Below are 20,994 nucleotides of genomic sequence, written 5' to 3'. Positions count from 1 at the left end.
CAGATGCTGATAGGATTTTCATGTGCACAGAGGACCATGGAGACACACCCGGTCCATCCCAGCCCTTGAAGAGCATCTGCCTTAATGGAGGGTCCAGGCAGTGTGTGATGCTCGTGCGAATGGGGAATTGGAACAAGGGATTTCGAGGTTCAAGGGAGAGCAGTGTTCTAGATCTGCAGGTATTTGTTGACGTGTTAAATGTGCTCTTTAACTGAACTCTCTCCACATGTAAAAAGGTGGAAGAGAAAGATGGCAGGGCTACCTAGCTATGTGGTATTGGGCAACTTCTCTCAGTCTCAGTTTGCACCTCTGTAAAATCAGAGGATAAATAACCTCTCTGGTCCTTTCCAATTGGAAAATTCTTTGGTTCTAAGCATTTTACAATTAGGTGGTTTTGAAAAATCAGATTGTCCAGTATCAGTTTCCATCTTTATTTTGGGTCATCTTTCTCTTATTTATCCTAAACTTTTATTTGGTATTTTTATGATTATATTTTGTTATTTGGACTCACACAATGTCCTTGGGTTGGAGTCATCCCCAGTTCATAGATGGAAGGGGCAAAATAGGGGTTTACCAAATCTTCTGCAGCACTACTAGCAACTTGAGCAGATGTTTTCAACACAGACCACCCAATGTACCTCCTAGGTGCTAGGCATGCTAGGGTATTGAATGGATGAGACACAGTCTTATCTCCAAGGAGACTTCAGCTGGTCTCGTCATTTCTGGGGAGTGCCAGGCATATGTGAGACACTTAGTAAAAAGCTATGGTACAGAAAGGAAAGCCTAAAGCACTGCTGGGAAAGAAATATGCTGAAGCTGAAATGTTCCTGGGGAGAAGGGAGAGCGTGTACCATTTTATACTTAGAGCCTCTTGTACAGACGGCCCAGGAGGGAAAAGAGATTTTCTCCAACCAGTATTAATAACTCTGTCCAACAAATCCCCAGAGATCTCAGCACCATGGAGTCAGGGTGAGGACCAGTGTTCAGTTGCTTCCTCCAACTGAGGCAATTTGGGGACACAGGGGAAGCACCCAAGTTGTGATTCAAGACCTTGAATTTAAGAGATGCCAGGCTGTCTGGGGTTTCTTAGGCTGGAAAAAGGCCAGTGCCTTATAGGTAAGCACCAATACACTCTCTCCTCCAGAGCTCTTGGGCTTAGAGTCACGTTCTATATGGATCCCAGTCCAGAAGAAGGCTGAGTGGGAAACCACTGGTGCCTCTTAGGTGAGTCAACTGCTCTGACTCCCAAGGACACCAGGGTAAGTCAACTCCCTTCTTCTTCTTTCCCTCCAGCAGCTGAACCCCAGCTCCCCTCGCCAGGGGCTTCTCGGGCTTAATTAGCACTTCCACAATGCCTCGTGGTCCACAGAGGAAGAGGGGCTGAATGCCATTATGAATCCTTTTGCTGTGAACCCTAAGCTGTCTTGATTCATCATCAGAGGCCCTCCCAGTTTCCCACAGCCCAGCCCTTCCTCCAGGGGAGCTCAGGGCTGAGGGCCTATCCCAGGTCTGCTCCCACCTCACAGGGACCGGGTCTTGCTCAGGGAGGTGATGCCTTGTCTCCTCCTTGTCCCCTCACAGCCGCATCACCTTCCCTGGATGCCTGCTCCAATATCCACAGTGGTTTCCAGCATGTACGATAGAGAAGCCCTGTGCCTAGCGTCAAGATCCCTTGCAGCCTGGAGCCCCCACACCCATCCTTCTCTTTATTTCCTTTTCCTGTGCCTTGTCCTCTCCCCTAATCCTCATGCTAGTGGACACTGTCTTCCTAGTCCTCTGCCTGTCACCAGCTGTCAGGCTCATATTGCACACATTACTTCTCTTCCCTCCACCTTTTCTTCTCCCCCTGACCATTCCTTCAACAGATTCTCGTGCAGTCACTACTACTGTGTATAAGGTACCATGCTTGGCTCCCTGAGAGTGCAAAGATGTGTAAGATAATTTATAGCCAGTCCCTGTGCAGGAGGCACTTTCAGAGGCAATGAAGTGTGTTATGGACAAATACGCACATGTCAAAGCAGCTCAGGGAAGTCAGCTAGCCTGGAGAAGTTCAGAGGAGGCAGAGTGTTCCAAGGTGTTTCAAACTCGGCTTATCCTCCAGGGCCTACCACAGGGACAGCCTCTTCCACGAAGCTCTCCTTGATTACCCCAGGCCTCCACTTGCTGGGGTCCTAATGCACTTTATATTAGACTGTCTTCATATCTGTTTCTCAGCAGAATTCTACTCCTTGATGGAAGGGACGAGCATTTGTTGACTGGATTCATTTTTCAGTTCTACAAACATTAATTGAATTTCTTCACTCTCTTCCTTCTCTTAATGCCTTGTAAATAGAAGAGGTGCTCAGTCCTGTAATTTCTACAATTCTAGAATTTCAGAGATTTAAAAAAATGTTTATTTTTTAAATGTCAAAATCCATTTATGTAAAACAGAGAACTAAAAAAATATCTCCACGGGAGTAACTATTGCTAACAGTTCAGAGTGTATGGAGAAAGGAATCTTAAAAGACCATCTAGTTCACCACATACATTTTACAAATGAGAACATTAAGGCGAGTTTAATACTTTTGCCATTAAGTTAAGTGATTTGCCCAAGGTCAGTATTTTGATAGTGGCCTTGCTTGGTGTTCTAGCATCCTTCCCCAAGCAGGTTAGAGGAATAGTGGGGAGCTCTGTGCCAAGCAAATGTGTGAAGGAAGTCTCAGATTATACATGGGTTCTGACAATGCAGATAAAGAAATATTAATACAATAAGGTCATAAAACCCTTCATCCCCATTTCAGATGCTTCACATTGGTCCACAGTCACAAAACTTTATTGTGATTATGAAACAATGGGATTAGTTGTGAAAACACTACCTCTTTAAATATTTGAAACTAGAATGGAAAAAAAAAATGCACTAGTTTGAGGGGAGGTAAATTGAATTAAATTGTAATTTTGCTCCGAGTGGACAAGTGACTAGGAAAGTCGGTTTTCCAGACTAGAGGAAGGTGGTGAGAAAGCCAGAGCCTGGGGCCGATGGTGCGCTGGCCCCAGACCCAGTGCATTTTCCCACCATTGTATGCTCCCTTCCCTCCGCTGGCCTGCGGACGGTCCCAGGGGAGCCTGGGCTTAAGGCAGTAGTGTTATGCAGTCTTGTAACCTCACTGGTAAACGATGTCAACGTATTAGTTACACAGGCCCAGATCGATGGACGGCTCGGTCAGCGCATCGATATTTCCGGAGAGAATTCACCCTTTGTGACTCGCAGTGGGGCAGGTGGTTTGTCAGGAGAGGCTCGGCTGGAAGGATTTATGCCGGCCCCTTCCCCACTGCCGTCTCCTCCTCGGGGGACCGGAACAGCAACAGCGGGATAATAAACTACTTCTCATTAAAGAGATCTGGGGAAATGGGAGGGGGAGAGGGACGTAAAGGTGGGGGCAAAAAGGTACAGCTCCGCTCGCGGACGGAGAGCCAGGGTGGGGGTACGCCGGGCTCCCTTCCCCCGCCCTTCCTCCCTCCGAGCCACCCTGAGTTTCTGCGGCCGCCGAAGTACCCAGAGCCGCGCCAGGCCGTTGGCTGCGCCCTCGGCTCGGTGGGGGCGCGCCGGCCCGCCCGGGCCCCTCGGCGGGGCTGCAGCCCCCTCGCCGTCGCCCCAGCCCCTCCCCTGGGTCCGGAGCCCCTCCCCGCGCGCTTCCCCTCTCTCCCCTCCCTTCCCTGCCCTGCCCTGCCTGCTCGGCCCTGCCTCCGCCTCTGCGCCCCCAGCCTCCGCCAGCGCCGAGCCCCCCGGAGCCGGAGTGCGGCCGAGGGGCACCGCCGGCCCCTCCCCGGCGCGCTGACAGCGGGCTCCGGGGCCCCCGCCCCGTCCCCTCGCCGGCGGGACACACCCCCGCCCCTCCTCTGCTCCGCCAGTTCCCGCCGGCCCCACGGGGCGGCGGAGAGAGCGGGCGGGCGAGCCGGAGAGCGGCGGCGGCGGCGGCGCGGAGGGAAGGGGCGCGCGGCAGGCCCACGGGGAGCCGTCCCGCGCGCGCGGAGCCCGCGTGCCCTCCGGGGCCGTCCCCGCCCCGGGGCCGAACCTGTGGGGGCGCCGGGAGCCCGGGCAGCAGCGCACCGGGCCGGAGTGGCGGGTGGCCCCGGGGACCCGGGAGGCGGGCGAAGGAGCCAGAGCCGTCCGGGATGAGGTGACGCCGCCGAGGGGCGCCACTCGCTCTGTGGGGGAAGATGCTGGCCTTCTGCGTGCAAGATGCCACCGTGGTGGACGTGGAGAAGCGGAGGAACCCCTCTAAGCACTATGTGAGTATTGTCTCAAGCGACCCCTGCAAGGAGGCTGGCCAGGGACCCCCGAGGGGGCCCCCGGATGGCCCCTCGCCCCGCCCGCTCATTCCCAGAGCTAAGTGCCCACAGAGCAGCACTCGGCTGTGGAGTTTCTCTGCAGGGCTGTGATCTCCAGGGAAGCCTTTTCTGTCCTTCCCTCCCTCCCTACCCCCGCCCCGGTTTTCTTTTTTTGGCATTGGAATTGGCAAGTGGCTGCCCCTGTCTGTCACAACGGCAAAGTCGTCTGTCCGCCTGTGCTTTGGTGGATGGTGGGGGAGCGGTCGGCAAACCCTCCCCGAGGAGCCCCGTTGGGAAAGCATCTTCCGGGCCCTCCCGGGGGGCTCGCCCAGACCGAGATGCTTTCAGAGGCTTGTCCTGGGGAAGGAAGCCTCGCGCTCTCCCATGTTTGCTCTGGTCTCTGCCTCCCTAGGCCTGGATCTGGGGACAGAGGGAAGCCGCCGCGCCCCCGGCTCCACCTCCACCCTCGCCCTGAGCTTTGATTTCCTTCTTAAAGTCATTGAGTCCGTCGGTGTGAGAACTGTGGCTTTTCCTTTTATCCCTCCTCTGGACGTGACCCTTAACCGCGTTCATTTCCTCTTAAGTGATGCTCCATCTCCAGACACGAGGAGGCAAATGTTTGCTGTGGTCTCCGAAGAACGGCCGCTGCCCCTCCTCCTTCCTCCCCCAAACTTAATGAGAAGGAGCTAAGGTTGATTGAGCCCAGCTCCCGGGTTTGTGAGACGTGGCCCGCTTTCATCTCAGCCTGCCCTGTCTTCCTATCCTTCGCACCTTAGGAAGTAAACACAGTGTCCTTGACGCCTGCCAACGCCTGCCTAAGGGGCTCTGCTCCTGTGTTTGAGATAGAGGAGACAGACAGCAGGGCATCCAGAACAGAAGGACTGCATCTTATTTGCAAATGAGGCACTTAAAGGAGCTTTTAGAATGCTCAAAGCATTAATTTTAACAATTAGAACAGGCTGCTGGTTGCTGCCCTAGACTCTGCACAGTGATCTCTGAAATGCCTTTTATTTCCCTTTTGGAAGGGGACTGAGGTTTGTGCTCCTGTCAGCCTCAGACTATTCTTCCTGTCTTTATCAACAGTAGCTCTCAACTTTGGGTTTCTTTAGTCGAATAAATGGGTCTGGGCTCAGGTTGGGAAACTTGGTAAACTGGGTTTCAGACCAGAGAGCTGGGTGCCCGTGGTGGGAGAATTGTTCTTTTGTGTTATCTGGCTCAGCAAGCATCCTCCCCTGCTGTTTCAGGCAAGCTCTTTGTGGAGGACTTGGGTCATCATGTGGTCACCCTGCTCCAGGGGTCTGTGTGCACATCCCAGCACTGATGATCAAGTCAGCCTTCCAAACCTTCCTCAGATGTTGCAGGCTAAGGTTTTAGGAGCTCTTTTCTAGTCCTCAGTTAAGGTTGGCACTACTTTCAACAGATGGAACTCTCTGCTCTGAGACCCAGACTGGTGCTTTTCTTGGCTCTGAATTTTACGTGAAATATCAAATCTTAGCTCTGACCAATAATGTCCAAGACCACAGATGTGAGACATACCGGCGACAAGCCAGGAGTGTGGTTAAAGCAGCCGCAGGCCCACTGCAGGCAGTATTGGGAAGTGGTTAGTGCTGGGGCTCTGAGTTAGTGGGCCTTGTGTAAAGCCCAGCTCAGCCATTAACTAGTTGTGCAACTTGGGGCAAGTTATTTAACTTCTGTGGGCCTCAGCGTCCTCATTTTTAAAGTGCGGATAATAATAGTATCTACTTCACAGGGTCGCCTGGAGAATTAAATGAGATCATCCATGCAGAGCACTTCGTGTAGTTCCTGGCACATAACAAGCACTCATTAAATGGGAGCTTATTACAAGTGAGATTCTGACTAAGAAAGCACTTTTGAAAAGCAGCTATTAATGATCTGGAAAAAAGGAAGATTTGGGGTTTTAAGATTGATAATATCTTGTTCTATGTGAAAAATACAAAAGAAGTCTGTCTAGTTCCCTTGAAATGATCATTTCCTCCCTTTTTATGGACACAGTGTTTCCCGGGACGTCTCGGCTTCCCATATAAGAGTTGACAACATTATGTTTGGGGCAGGGAGTGATGTCACTGAATAGATGGGGCCATACAGAGCTCTGAACAAGGTTATGAAAAACAGTTACAAGAGAAAGTGTTACACATTGTGGAATTGTGGAGCTGGCAGGGAACAGAGAACCCAGTCGGTTCCACCCCCTCACTTTGCAGATGAGGAAACTGAGGACCAGGTCAGGTAAAGTCACTTGAAACACAGCTAAGTGACAGCATCTTGATATAACTGGCCTTTTGCCCATGGTGTGGATTTTGTTCATCAAAGTACCCTAAGTCTGGTTGGGGTTGACTAGGAAGACAAATAGCTGGTGACAGCAAGCGGTTCCTACATAAAATAAGGAGAGAGGGCCCGATAGAAAGTGTTGGTAGGGCTGATGGGAAGGAGGAACAGGTTGGGAGAGGCTGGGTCTCTGAAGTTTGGGATCTCCTCCCCTCTTGGCCCTTATACATTGGACACCATACACCAGATGGTCGATTTTTCTGGATAAGATACTCTGGTGTGGGTAGCTGGCAGGATACTCTGCACCTCAGTCTAGTATGTTCTGGAAGCTCTCTGCCCTGGAGGAACATGCATCCTTCCCACCTCTTCTCCACTGATGGTGAATTTTGAATCTGTGATTTGGCAAACTGCAGAGCAGAGAGGTTTTATGGGATGCGCATGTTAACTGGAGCTAGCTGATGAGAAGCCTGGGGCCCACGGTCTGGGACTCTGTTGGCTCTAGAATGCTGGGAACACACTCAGGACAAACGTGTTTTCTCAGGACACCCAGTGAAGGGTGTGTTTGTCCCCATGACAAGGAAGAGCTGCCTAGACACAGAGCCTAATCTTGCGCTTTTGGTCTATTTATGAAGGGCAGGCAAGTGGCCTCCATCGTTTGGATGGTGCTGTCAGCCCTTGGCTTCCTTCCTCTCAGCCAAGCCCCTGCTCCTGCTTGGGGGTGGGGCTGGGGGAGGGTGGGCAGCTACTGCTCAGGCCAGGCTTCCTGGAATGGAGCAGGGCTCCTCTCTTAACTTTTCTGAGCTGCCCGTGAGGAGAACTTTGATAAATTGGCTTTAGCTTTAGACCACTTGTCTTTCAAATTGTCCTGATGACGCTGGATGCAAACTGCAGATACCTTCGTTTGAAGGTTTTCCTCAGCATGTGAACTCAGGTTCACATAATTTTTGCACTCACTTGCATATGTAGGTATATGTCAAGTCATATGGCAGTGGAGAGAAGCTTATTTATCCAAAACAAACAGATTATTTGTTTGGCTTTGGGAGGCATTGAGCTTTCACACTCGTTTCCTTTCCTGATTGTTTATTTCAGACAAATACCAGTCATGAATGTTCTGATCCCTCTACAGGACTTTTTAGGAAATGCAAATAATAGCCTGTGTTAGTAGTTACCGTGAATGGTGCCAAATGCTTACCGTGCATGATTTCATGTGATTCCTACAGGTCTTTGAATGTACCCTAACATGTGATAATTTCTTTGATTCCTATGTACAGATGGGTAAACTTGGAGAGGTTAAGATTGCTCAGGGTCTCCCAGTTAGAACAAGGCAGATGGGGAAACTCAGGTCAGTTTACCTCCAAAGGAGGGGATGACCCTAAAATGTGGCCCTTCTCCTCAACTGGGGTGTGGTTGGGGAGACCAGGCTCAGTCCTGTGTGACAGCAAGAGAACAATGTAGAGTGATTCTTGAGAACTATCTCAGTATATGGGACATTCACCTTATGCCATGGAAGGGGTTTGTGATGGTTAATGGAGGGGGTTCACTGTGGGGTTGGAGGAGAGGAGCAAATCCAGGATGATATTGAGTCCCCACTGATGCTTGAGTAGATAAATTAAGGATTGACCCTGGAAATAATAAATTCTCTTGTGTGGTTAGATCATCACAGATTTTGGTCTTGGTCCTGGGAGCTACATTTTTAGGTCTCTGCCCTTCTCTAAGCCCTTTGATTGTGGGTCTGGCCCCATGGGAGGAAGGATGAGTAGCTGTAGCATGGAGCGGGTCTGCTCAGGGCCAGGTCCATTATGGAATGAATGGTGTTGGACAGATCAGGTTTGAATCTCACCTCTGGCTCTTTCTAGCTGTGCAACCTTAGCCCAGCCACTCTGGGTCTCAGTTCCCCACCTGTAACCTCACAGGGCTTTTAGGAAATTAATCTGGCATGATTTGGGGTGAAGTTTCTACTTAGTACCTGGCCCTGTCTGGAGCACTCAACATATACTAGCTTCCACCTGGGGTTCCTCATCACCAAGAGTACACCTAGAGTAACATTTAGGACCTAGTATGTGAAGCTGAGAGAGAAGGAAAGACTGAGGCAAAAAAGGAAGGCCCAGCTGTTCCTAGTCTGCTGGGAAATCGGGCTACATGCCCTGTGGAAAACACCCAGCATGCAAGAGACAGATAAACAAAGAGCAGCTGTCCAGACCTGGAGGGCTTCCTGTAAGTTGGGAAGGAGAAGAGAAGAAACACAGCTGAGGGAGAGGAGTAGAGAGGTGCTCCAGGTAAGGGCACCAGATAGATCCTAGTCCCAAGGTCACTGCTGGATGTGGGTTAGCACTCTTGCCTGCTTGCTTTGTCTCTTTGCCTCTCTCTCTCTCTCTCCCTCTCTCTTTCTCCCTCTCTCTTTCTCTCTCTCTCTTTCACACACACACACACACACACACACACACACACGCATACTCGTGCACGCGCGCGCGCACACACACACACACACACACACACACACAGAGTTTCTTCTCCTTCTTCAAGGAGGGAAGTGATCTAGGGGTGATTCACAGGTCTGACAAGGCTTCCTGCTCAGGGAACAGCTGACCACAACCTTCAAGGCTGTTGAAAAAGGGAGCACAACCAGCCATTTGTCATGACACTCTTTAGAATTGAGTAAGGGTTTTGGGGGAAAATCAGTATTGGAATCACTGTGTGTGGTGGCAGGCAGAGGGGAGGTGAAGGGAAGGGAAAAATAAACCTATTTCAGGTCATAGGAGTTTAGTTCCAGCTCCAGAAATACAAGCACCCTCTGCCGCATTTTCTAAAGAGATATTCTGGGGCTGGCGTGAGTTAATGGCCAGTGGAGGCTATGAATTAGAGGAGTGTTATTAGGACTTGGGACTTTGGGTTTGCATAGTAGTGCCCTGAAAATTACCTTCTCATTTCCTCAGCCTGAGTCACTGACCAGGCTATTTCTTGGCCACAAAAAGTCTAACAGGCAACTCTGTTCCCTTTTGCCTCTTAATTAAACAAAATAAAACAAATAATAGAGTTCTACATACAGTAGTCAACACTTACTCCTCTTGAGTTCTGAGAATCCAGGAAAGGGATAATGGATTAGGACAGGGATCCAGGGAACAGGAAGGACAAGGGGGTGTGTGTGGGAAATGAGGTGGAGATTCTGGCTTTGGAAAACAGTTCGGAGCCAGGGCTAGAGGTTCTCTGCCACAGCAATTGCCAAAAATAATGGAGGAGTCCAGTAGGGCGATCAGCATTTCAAGAGGTGGGTCCCAGAGCTGCACGTGACTTCTCGTCTGGGCCAGCCAGGCTGTGGCTACCTGCAGTGGAGGCACAGGAAGGCAGGGGAACGGAGAGGTCTGGGGCCTGGATGTGAGGACAGGAGGGTGGGAGGGTGAGCCACAGGAAGGCCATCTTGTGCCCCTGAGTCACCTCCAGGCAAGTCACCACATTCAGCAACAGGGCTGAGCAGAGCCCAGCAAGGGCATAGTGAGAAGAGAAGGGCAGGAACCAATATATAAGTACCTGCTGCCTGCAAGGCAGTGCAGAAGGTACCTTTTAGAGAGGATTTTGTTTGAGCTTCATAACAACCATGTGAGGTAGGTAAGTGTTTTTATTCCCACTCTACAGATGTAGAAATGGAAGCTCAGAGAGTTTATGTGACTCTCTCTCAGAACAGTTGAGTGGCAAGGCTGGGGTTCTTACCCTGGTCTCTGACACCTGAGTCTGTGAGCTGGTCCCTTTCTTCCCCATGAGAGCTGGTCAGAGAGAGAGGGGCATGAAAATAACCCAGGAGACCAGGTAGCGCCTCCTGCACATCTGGAAGGCCATGTCGGGGAGAGCCTGGAGCCCGCCGCCGCCACGGGCTACCTGGGACCTGGGGCGAGTTACTTCTATGTCTGCTCCTTGGCTTGCTCATCTGTGAAAAACAAAAAGTGTGGGGACAGTAGGACTTACTCACACGGTTATGGTGCAGATAACATGAGTTAATAAATATAAAGAGCTTAGGATGGTATCTGGCACGTAATAACATAGGTATTTGCTATAATAACGATTCCATCTTCAAGTTTTTCAGAAGAGGGAGCACTCTCGTGGACTTGGGTTTTCTGGAAGATTAGCTGGGGAAAGCAGACTTCATGACGGGCCTTGAGAAGTAATTAGGATTTGAATGGGAAAGAGCAGGATTTAGGTGGGTAAAAGAGGGCAAGGGGCGGTCCAAGAAAGGGAGAAGCAAAGGTGCCAGTGGGGGCACATGCAAGGAAAATAGGGGCAAAACCCACGTGGGGCTGAGGAGTGAGAATGGTTGGGCCAGCTTCCAGGAGCCACAGATGCCAGCTGAGGGGATTCAGTTTATTGTGCAGACACCTCTGAACCTTCCTTTTCTCCCAAGGGTTGTGGGGGAAGTGGAGCTGATTGTCACTGCAGGGTCCTTCTGGTGGGCCCCAGAGCTGGCTGCAAGGGCTGCCCTCGCAGCCTTGGCTGGAACAGGCTACATAAGGCCCAGAATCCTTTTTCTAGTTCAGTGTTGGGGACGCCCTAGTTGGCAGGCCGGAGCCCAGCCTCTCTGTTTATAGCTCTTACTCTGAGGGGTCAGGCTGCCTCATAAAAGTTGATTGTGCCCAGAGGTCTTGGGGAAGGGGGGCAGAGGAGAGGGGGAGCAGTGAGGAGTGAGGAGGCAGTGGCCGTTTGGGGCCTCAGTGGAGGGCTGGGGCTGGCAGGGCCTGGGGCTGCAGCAGTACGTCACAGTAGCATGATTTCCATCCACATTCCCCAACTTGCCACCGAAGCACCCCAGTGGCAAGAGAGAGGAAACCCCTCTCCTTCTATAATCTGGGGCTAATACTAAACCAGCTTGCTGGGAGCCCAGCACATCTTTGAAGTCTCAGTGTTACCCAAAACATTCACATTGGTGTTGCCTTCTACTGTACCATCTCCCTGAACTTGTTTCAGTTTTAAATACAATGCTTCAAACTACCTCTTCATTTATTGAACCCTCACCACAGTGCCAGATATTCCAATAAGCCTGGTTCTTTAGAGAAAATGCAATAGAAATAATAGCTAACATTTCTGAATGCTTTCTACATCTAAGACTTTTACATGGAAACTCTCAAAATGGTCCCCGAAGCATGTCATTACCTCTGCCATCCACACACAGGATGCTGAGGCCCCAGGCCTTAAATGAATTGCCAAATACTCTGCAGCTAATAAGCTGCATGGAGAGGGGCCTGCACCGACCCAGGTGTGTTGGTTCCAAAGCCTCCCCTGTCCCTACAGAGACCTCATAGCCCCTTGCACATGTGTTGTAACAGGGAAGACCGGGCCCTGAAGAGAGTCCACCCGAGGTCTGGCTGTTTGGCTTCTCAAGATCTGAAACCTTCCACATACCATCTTCATCTAGATATCCATTTGCTCATCTGGAAAATGGGGGTGATTGCTTCCTTTCTGGCCTGCCTTGCAGATGGGAGGGTCGGTATGAAAGCTGCTTTGGAAAGATCTGAGCCCAGAGAAAATCGCTGTGTGAAGGTTTCCCAAGTCCCTCAGTCTCATTTCTTAGTCATGCAGGGCAGGGGATGCCTTACAAAAATTTCTGACCCTCAGGGATCTTTTAAACACGGTTTTCCTGCTACACTACCATGGTACCCCACCCCTGAGAGGCCTGTAGTCAGGGCTGACTCAGGATCACCTTGGACCCCCACTGAAGGCCTCTTCTAGAGAACAACCTCTGGGGATGACACTTCGCTTCTTTCCAAGCCTGTCATTTTTGTGAATGGGTAGAGAGCTGCTTTCAGTCCCATCTCTCCCTGCTGTTACCTGAGGGAGGAAGTGACATCCAGGCGGCTGAGTTAGCAAAGGGGAAACAGCTGTGTTTTCTGTGCTTCCACTTGGCTTTCTCTGGCCCTTTGCTGTCATTTCCCTTTTGCTGGTGAGGAAGCCTGGGTGGAGGCCTGTGGTGGGGTGGGGGCAGAATCCTTTCCTCTGTGTGTCAATGCAGCGTAAATTATGCAGTGGGGCCAGTGGGCCCTCCAGTTGGTCTCTGGGATCCCTGGGGCGTGAACTTCAGACCTGGTGTTTGGAAATTGATCACTCTTATCAGCTCTGACTGCAGCCCCACGGAGTAGAGGTGGGATGCTGCCTGATGCTGGTAATGAATTTGCAGGCTGTACCAAGTGGGGTAAGGGGTTGAGTGGGTGTGGGTCAGTCTGTACTTTGGCTCATCCCTAGAGGTCCCTGGTAGAGTCCTGGCTGTTTTTATCTCACTGGATTACAAAGGAGACCTTGGCCTGATTTACGTGGACACCATCATCATACAACTCTCATGTATTGGATTCCTCTTTTGTGCCAGGTACTGCCAGACCTTTTACTTGTAATCTCTGGTTTCTGACAGCCCCGAATGTATGCACTTTTAACCTCATTTTACTCATACGGAAACTGAGGTTCAGAAAGTTTAGGTTGCACTGTTAGTTAAGCACAAAGCTAGGTGTGTTGGACCCCGTCCCCCAAGCCTGAGCTTGTTTCGCACTGTCACCAGTGGCCTGCGCACTTGGTCCCTCCCCCGGCTGCCCTGGGGTCATGGGGGCTTCTGCCGGCCTGTGCCCACAGCCTGTCTCCTCCTGCAGAAGAGTGTTCTTTGGTGAGAAGCCTGCCCTGCTACTTTCGCCCCCCTGAGGGTTCTGAGTGTGCCGGGATTGTCCCTATCTTTTGAAGTGGCTGCTTTGTAAAGTCTTTCATGGTAGGCCCCATTCCGACCCAGCTTTATTCTGTTTCCTGATGGCCCAGACCCAAAAGGCTATTTTAAGGGACTTGCCTGTGTGGGAGAATTTCTCTTTGTAACAACAGAAGAGGCAGCCTCGCTGGCCTGGTGTGGCGCTGGCAGTGGGGCTCCCAGAGAGTGAAACTCTTCCCTGAATCCTGCCTTCTGGGCTTCATTGAGCCCTCAGCACAGTTTGTGGCATGGGTAAGGGACAGTCACTAGTCAGTGAGGGCAGGGGCTCCGGAGGCGGCTGCCCAGGGATTTATGCTGGTCTGAGCCCCAGTGGATTCACAAACTGATCCTTCTCTCACACAGTTAAGGTCTATAATAGAACAATATCTGAACTTTGGTTCAAGCCAGGATTAATTATTTACTTACTTATCACTCAGTGGCAACTGGAAAGGTAGCCTCATTTTCCCCATGATTTCTGGACAGGGAAGTTCCCAGGCAGGGGAAGTGGGAGAACTGAGTCAGAGAAGGTGAGAGCGGAGCCTTTTTAGGTGCGGGCAAGGGGCTGGGATTTCTTGTCCACTGTCTCTTTTACTTTTCACAGCAAGCCCTGAGCATTGGCCCTGTTGTATAGATGAGGAAACCGAGGTTCACAGAGGTGCAGCATCTTGCCCTCTATCACATGGCAGTAAATGGCGAGAGCTAGGCTTTGAACCCAGACCTCTGCCGCAAGAATGCAAGCCTGTGATGGTTCCACTGTGCTTTCTGGAGGTTTGATTGATTGCCAGTGGTTAGGTGTCTGGTTGGAAGTTCTCTTTTTTCCTCTGCCCCTGGCTAAAAGCTCCCACACATGACAAAAGTAGCTGCCTTTGGTCTTTCTCTGCCCAGTCTGTGGCTGTGTTTCCCCTCTGCTGCTTGTACCCCTGGGGGGCTTGGCCCTGATTGGAGGCTCTCTTGGAATGTGGAACACTGAGAGCCTGGCCCTGTGCTTAAGAAAGGGAGTGCAGGCAGTAGGTGTGCCCTGTGAGGCTAAGGACCTGGGGCTTGATTTCTGAGGGCTGGGGGGCTAGGGAGCACATCAGATGGGGTCCCAGATAAAATTCAAGGGTCAGGATTAAAGCCCAGGTCATCAGCCCACTCTGACCATCCCTCTGAGCCCTCCATCAACACATGATGTGGTTGGAGCTGATGGCCGGGATAAGATAACAAACCTCTTGCCGCTGAGAATGGACCCCTGGCAAGGTCTGCTCTCTATTTTTAGGGTTCAAATTTTTATTTCCCTTGAACTCTTGTCCCGAGCCACTTGTGAAGGCCTAGCCCTTCAGAGGCTCCAGCTGCTGGGGGCTCTACATTCTGTCCTTGGCTTGGTGTCTAACAGTGTTGTGGTTGAGAGCAGGGGGGTGTTTAATTCTTGGGTGCCTTCAGCCTGCTGCTTTGTCACAGTAACTCAGGCTCTGGCAACTGGAGTAAGACCCAGAGAGGGCGTCAGGTGCCAGCAGAGCAAGGGGACGGGGGCCAGGCCCCCAGGGCCTCTGCTACATGGGCTCAGGCTCTGACGCCTCTTACTAGCTTGTCTGACTTCGTTAAATGTCCTTACGTCATGGGCCTCAGTTCTCTAATCTAATAATCCTAACTAGCCCATATGGTTGCCACTCTATGCGGTACCTGGCACGTGACAGCTATTCAATTAATGGCAGTTATTGTTATCATTAGTATCATGGTCATCCTTCCTGGTTTTGCTCAGTTTCTGCCACCTCCCAGAAGCTTCCCTGAATTCTCTTCTTACATTTGCTGTCTGTGGATTTTATGTTTATTGTTTTTACTACTCATAAAATCCTTACCACAAATGGCCTTGGGTTAGTCAGAGTTTGGCAAGCCTGTGTCTAGGTGCCTGATTGGTGGAAAAGCCCCTTGAGGGATAGACCTTGATCTGATACTTACATTCATTCATTCATTCAATCATCCAGGCAACATTTAAATGTTTACCATGTGCCAACCACTGGGAACACAGCGGGTGGATAAAATCCCTGTCCTTTTTGAGCTTGCATTATTGTAGGGGAAGGGAAACAATAAACAAACCTATTTTAGGTAAAATATATAATTTATTAAATGAGGGATAAATGATGTACTATACAGAAAAACTAAACCGGGTGAAGGAGGCAGGGAATGGTGGTGGTGGGCGGAGTTACCATAGCATTTTATAGAGGGTGGCCAAGGGCAGCTCCAGGGTGTAGTGACTTTTGAGTAAGACCTGAGGGAGGTGAGGGACTGAGGGATGCAGGTGTTCCGGGAAAACTGGTTGAGGGAGAGGCAAAAGCAAATGCTAAGGCCTGAGGTAGGACCAGGCCTGGCCTTTTCAGGGAAGAAGAAGGGGCTGGAGTAGCTGAGTGGAGTGAGGCGGAAAGCAGTGGGTAGTGAGGTCAGACAGGTGAAGGGGTCATGTTGGGCCTTTATCCCTTCCCGCACTGAGCAGGGTCCACTGCTCAGCAGCCAGGCCTCCTTAACTTGCTGAAGACTAAAACTGACCAAAACACTTCAGAGAGGTTGCTCTAGGGACCGTTTAGGGTTTGACCCTGACCTCCTAAGCCTATTTTTTTAAAGAATTGCAGCTTTTAACTTAAAATTATGGAAATTGATTGCTTGAAATTAAAAAATATGTATTCCTGTCAATATAATATTATAAATGGTGTTAAAGATTCTCAGGCCAGTCCACCAAAACCTTTCTCATCCATGGAGTGGACTGAATCGTCCACCAAGAACTAGATGTCTCTAGTTCCCTTACATAATGGGGAGCCTGACAACCTAAATTCTACGTATAATATCCAGGAAAACTGTTTTCCAGTGTTCGCAGTGAGAAGGAAACATCCAGACTAAATGATGATGATGGTTATGACAGTAATAGTAATGGCAGCATTAATTATGTGCCAGCCACTCTTCTAGGCTTTACTCATTTAATCCTTACAACAATCCCATCAGAAAAGCACTGTTACAGTCCTTACTTTACTGATGAGGAAACAGAGACACAGAGAGGTTTAATTTACCAAAGGTCATAAACTGGGAAGAGGCAGAGATGGGTTCAGAGCCAGGCACTGGGCTCCGTAGTCCTTCGGGAAACCTCTTACTGCCATGCCTTCCAGGGAATTCTGCTGGCCGGCCTGTCACAGCCCAGTTTGGCCATCTGTAGACTTTACATGCAGGACGTTTGTCATTAGGTGTCCTCCACTCAGCAAGAATGGAGGTAACAAGTGTCAGAGTCAGAGAACCAAAGCCCCGGGTGGCAAGCAGGAGCAGCCCCTCTTTGTTCCTGAGACAGGAAAAACCATTTGTTCCTGGAACCTGACACTGCAGGGGGTGGGTTTGCTGTCTGCCCCGTTGTCTTCCTGGGCCATTTACAAGCCCAGCACATGGGGAGCAGGGGGTGGGGAATGCTGTATGTGTTGGTGGAGGCCAGATTAGAGTGTCTGGCAAGATGTTTCTGACACCTAGACCATTCAACTCCTGGCAAAGCCCAGCAGGTGGCCAGGGCTGTTGCCTTAGCTGGGAGGGAGGCACCCACCCTGCTCTGTTCAGTTTATTGTTAGAATGAGGTGGATCCTAATCACTCCACCCCTCTCCATAGCCCCAAAATAAACAGCAGCTGTTGGCTACAGTGCCTCTGTCTGCTGCCAGTCTGTCAATAGCCCCTGCTCTCACTTGGCCCTGCCCATTTTAGACATAGTGATATGGGGCATGGGAGCCCATTGGCTTTGCCCTAGGGCATTGGCCTTGCAGGCCACCTGGCATGCCCTGGTGTGCCCTCTCCCTGGCAGCCGTGGCCTCTTGATCCTCATGGTGATTACCAACTCAGACTCCAGAGTCTGACATCAGTTTGACCCCTGGCTCTGCCACTTAGCTGGTGACCTTGTGCAGACAGCCTAACTCTGAGCCTCAGTTTCTTTCCCTGTAAAATCAGATAATGTATGAATATCACAGAGGGTCATGAGGAGTTAGAGCAGTGCTATAGAGGCAGCCACAGTGGAGTCACTGAAGCCAGGCTGCCTGATATAAATCCCACCTTCACCACTCAGGAGTTTCATGACCTCGGGGAAGGTGCTGAAGTTCTCCATGCCTCAGTTTTCTCATCTGTGCAGTGTGGATAATAAAAGCATCTCCCAGGTGGGACTTGAGGACTGAGCGGGTTAATACATGTAAGCCGTCAAAACAGTGCCAGGCACAGCGAAGGAGCACCATGAATGGAATGACGTGCGCTCCCCTCGCAGAGAAGGTGGAACATCCCCTACAAGGATCATTCCCACGTACATGTCCCAGAGCTGACAGAATCGCTCTTCTCCTGACGTGACTTCAGATCTGTGTGGCTGAGCTGGTTTGCTTGGCTTTGTTTCTAGCCTGCAGTCAGAACTTCCACTTGAGGGGCTGGGGGATGGTGGTAGAACTGGTTATAAAGCAGGAAGGAGGCATGAGAAAGATCTGGGATTTGTGTTCTACTTGGCAGTGGTCCTGCTGATGTAAGAAATGGAAAAAGACCATGTCTGCGGCGAGGACAGCCTTCCGCTGGTGGACAGATCCCCCGTGGGGTCCACCAGTCATCTCTGCTGAGTGTGTGCCCCAGGACGTTCCTCTGTGTGATCTCCTCACCCTCCCCGTGTACAGCTGTCTCTGGCTTCGCCCTGACTCCACTCTCTGGGAAACTCTTGTTATCTTTGGCTTTTCTTTGTATTTACCCTTCCTTTTGGAAAGATTATACTGGGAACTCCGTTAGAACATTCAGACTGAAAAGTTATTCTCAGAAAGAAAAAAAAGCACTTGAACCCAGTTGTATTGGGTCACAGAGCCAGGTGCCACGGTGGGCACACCAACCCCCGGGAAAGAGACGCTCCCTCAGGGCGGAGCACTGGCACTGCCTCCCGGGAGCCTGGTCCTTGAAGAGAGGTGGCCGGCCTGCTGTCTTGTCTCCTCCATGCTGCCTCTGTGAATTCTGTCCCAGGAGAGAGGTCAATGGCAGTTCCATTCCTAACATTTGGGGGTGTCACCTTCTGCTAGACAGTGAAGAGGATGAGCCTGTACCTTAGAGAGGAATGTAATCGAGTAGTTGAGAGCGGGGGTGCTGGAAACATTGCCTAAGTTCAAATTTCACCTCTGCAATTTATTTCTTTGAGGTCTTGGGCAAGTCACTTAACCTTCCTGCTTGAGTTCCCTTGTTTGTAAAATGGGGCTAAAACAGTACCTTCCTCATAGGATTGCTAGAAGGATTACATGAGGTGATGGTGATAAAAGCACTTACAACCACACCTGGGGCAGAGTTAGTGTTCCTAAGTGATACTGTGGTTATCTGAGCTGGCTCAGCAGGTGGGGTCTGGAGCCTCTGGGGCCTGCGGATACGTATTTAGAGCGGATAGTATTTAGAGCATGAGAGGCCCATGGTGTTTGTGACTGAGGATCTCTGTGCAGCTTGTGGCATGTTCTAGAGAAAGGGGGAGTGTAAAGATTCAGACCAGCAGGTGATCGAGGGGGACTCCAGCATTTCCCAGCTGAGCTCTGAGTGAGCCACCTCACCTGTCCACTCAGTTTCCTCAGCTAACTGTGCCCATGCCCTCCCTGTAGGGTCACTAATGAGAACATGAGGCATCCATCGTCAGGCACCCAGTGTCACTGTCCTTCATGGTGGCCACTGAAACAGCCTCGAAGTTTGGCAAGGATACCAGAAGGATGGTCTGTGGGCTCCAGCCTGACTTTTCTGCCTGGGAGCCTTGACTTACATTCTTTTCCACATGGTTTCTGTGGTGAGCAGGCTCTGGGCATTTATTGCAGCAGGACTGGCCCTGCGGAGGTACCACAGAGCACCTCACAGATGTTATCTCTGCTGCTGACAGACCCTCTAGAAAGAGACTGGGGGCTCCTGCTGTTTCACAGAGGAGAGGCTCAGGCAGCCATGTGACTTCTGCACGTGCCCAGGACACTGTTGATGCCTCTCGCCATATCCTCTGGGCTCACTGAGAGGTCACCTGCTGCTGTCGCTGTGGTTTCCAGCCCCTGACAGCTCCCACCTCAAGCTCCCCACCCCTGCTCCTCCCTACCTCAGCTTTCCATGTGAGGGCTTCTCCAGCCCCCTGGCACCAGAGATGCTGGCTCTGCCCAGGCAGGTGCGGGAAGAAGGTGGGGAGGATGTGGGGGTCACCTCAGGGGGCTACCTTCAAGCCATGGAGGATGGGAGTTGATGTCTCACTGCCTGCTCGCCACTGGGAGGATTCTGAGGCAAGTTCCAGCCAGAACCTCAGGACCAGTCAGAACCAGCAGGACTGAGTCCCAGATACCCATAGCAGTAACATGCCCTGTAGTGCACCCCTTGTCTGCCTTCATTCTTTCCTGGCCTCACTTTCCAGACTCCCTCATTCGGGCTTCCTGGAATCATCTCCCTAATCAACAGCCTGCACCCAAGGCCTTGTTACAGGGTCTGCTTTGGGATGAACAAACTTCCCCTGCAGGCAAGTGGTGGAGCTGTGACGGAAAACCTGTCCGACTCAGTTCCCCAGGCCGTGCTATGTTTCTGGAGGATTCTGGGTTCTTATTTTAAAGGAGTCAGAAAAGATCCTTGTTTGATGCAGGTCTTTTTAGTTAATAAGAAGGCGGTTTCTGGAGTGAGTCAGAGCGGACAGGTCTGGGGAGTACTGGACCAGGACAGCGGCTTTCGAGGGCTCCTCAGACGAGGGGTTCAGTCTGTGCAGATGAGACCGAGAAGCTCGGCCTAGGAAATGCGGGATCTGACCTTAAACAGACCTCCTGTCCCAAGAAAGAAAAAAACAGACAAGGGACTTACAGATAAACAGAAATCTAATATCTTTATCTGTCACAGCTCAGCCTGGAAGTAGCAGTGTAAGTGTCTAAGGAAATGAGCTCCGGGGCTGCCAGCCTCTGCGCCCGGGTGCAAGGTGACACACGTGAGCAAGACACTGTGTGGTTTGTTGTAAAATCCTGTTTGTATCTAGCTAGTTGTATGTGCTGAAATCTGGCTAGTTGGCAGGGAGTTAGACATTATGAACATTAAAGCTTCTTGTGACAGTGCTTGAAATCGTGCTGAGACTTGGTGTCCTCACAATAAGATCTTTGAGGAAAAGCATCTTAAAGAAAATAAAGGGGGAAAGGAGGAGTGTGTATGTGTATGTGGACATGTATGTTTTGTGTGTGTTTGGATGTGGAAAGCATGTATTTGGGGATGTATGGTGTGTGTGTGTGTGTGTGTGTGTGTGTGTGTGTGTGTGTGTGTGTTTGTTGGTGGGTGTTTGGGTGTGGTGTGTTTGTAGATGTGTGTTTGGGGATATGTGTTTGTGTTTGGGTATGGTATGTTGTGTGTGGGTGTTTGGGGATGTGTTGGGTGTATGTGTAGGTTTCAGGGTGGTCGGGGTGTGGTGTTTGTATATGTGTGTTTGCAGGTATGTGTTCACATGTGTGTGCCTGGGTGTGTTTATGTGTGTTTGGGTGTGGTATGGGGGGGTGTACGTGTGTACAGCCGTTGGGTCATTATCCATCAGGCATATTCCTGGGACTGTCTTATCTCTGAGAGCTCCTTACGGTCAGGCAAGGGGATCCAAGAATACTTAGATTTTAGTATAAAAGGTCTCACAGACCCTCACATACACCTATAACAACTACCTTTTCTCCTTTCTCCAGTGTGTCTTCTGTGTCAGGTGGTTTACACAGACTTCATT

General features: G+C 50.8%; 1 protein-coding gene across 2 annotated transcripts in view; it reads left to right on the top strand.

Moving 5' to 3' along the window:
• Window positions 1-3,747: 3,747 nt before the first annotated feature.
• The window catches only part of SH3PXD2A (SH3 and PX domains 2A), a 220,831-nt gene continuing 203,584 nt past the window's right edge, over window positions 3,748-20,994 (top strand). The window contains exon 1 of one of the 2 annotated variants that reach the window (XM_036898463.2): window positions 3,748-4,269. In XM_036898463.2, coding sequence (XP_036754358.2) covers window positions 4,198-4,269 — 72 coding nt within the window. In that variant the 5' untranslated portion in view covers window positions 3,748-4,197. The remainder of the gene's footprint in view (window positions 4,270-20,994) is intronic. The other variant, XM_036898461.2, reaches the window with a different exon arrangement.

Source organism: Manis pentadactyla, chromosome 8 (genome assembly GCF_030020395.1).
Source record: "Manis pentadactyla isolate mManPen7 chromosome 8, mManPen7.hap1, whole genome shotgun sequence".
Lineage (NCBI taxonomy): Eukaryota > Metazoa > Chordata > Mammalia > Pholidota > Manidae > Manis > Manis pentadactyla.
Note: the sequence above shows the minus strand (reverse complement) of the source record. Positions and strands in the feature narration are given on the sequence as shown.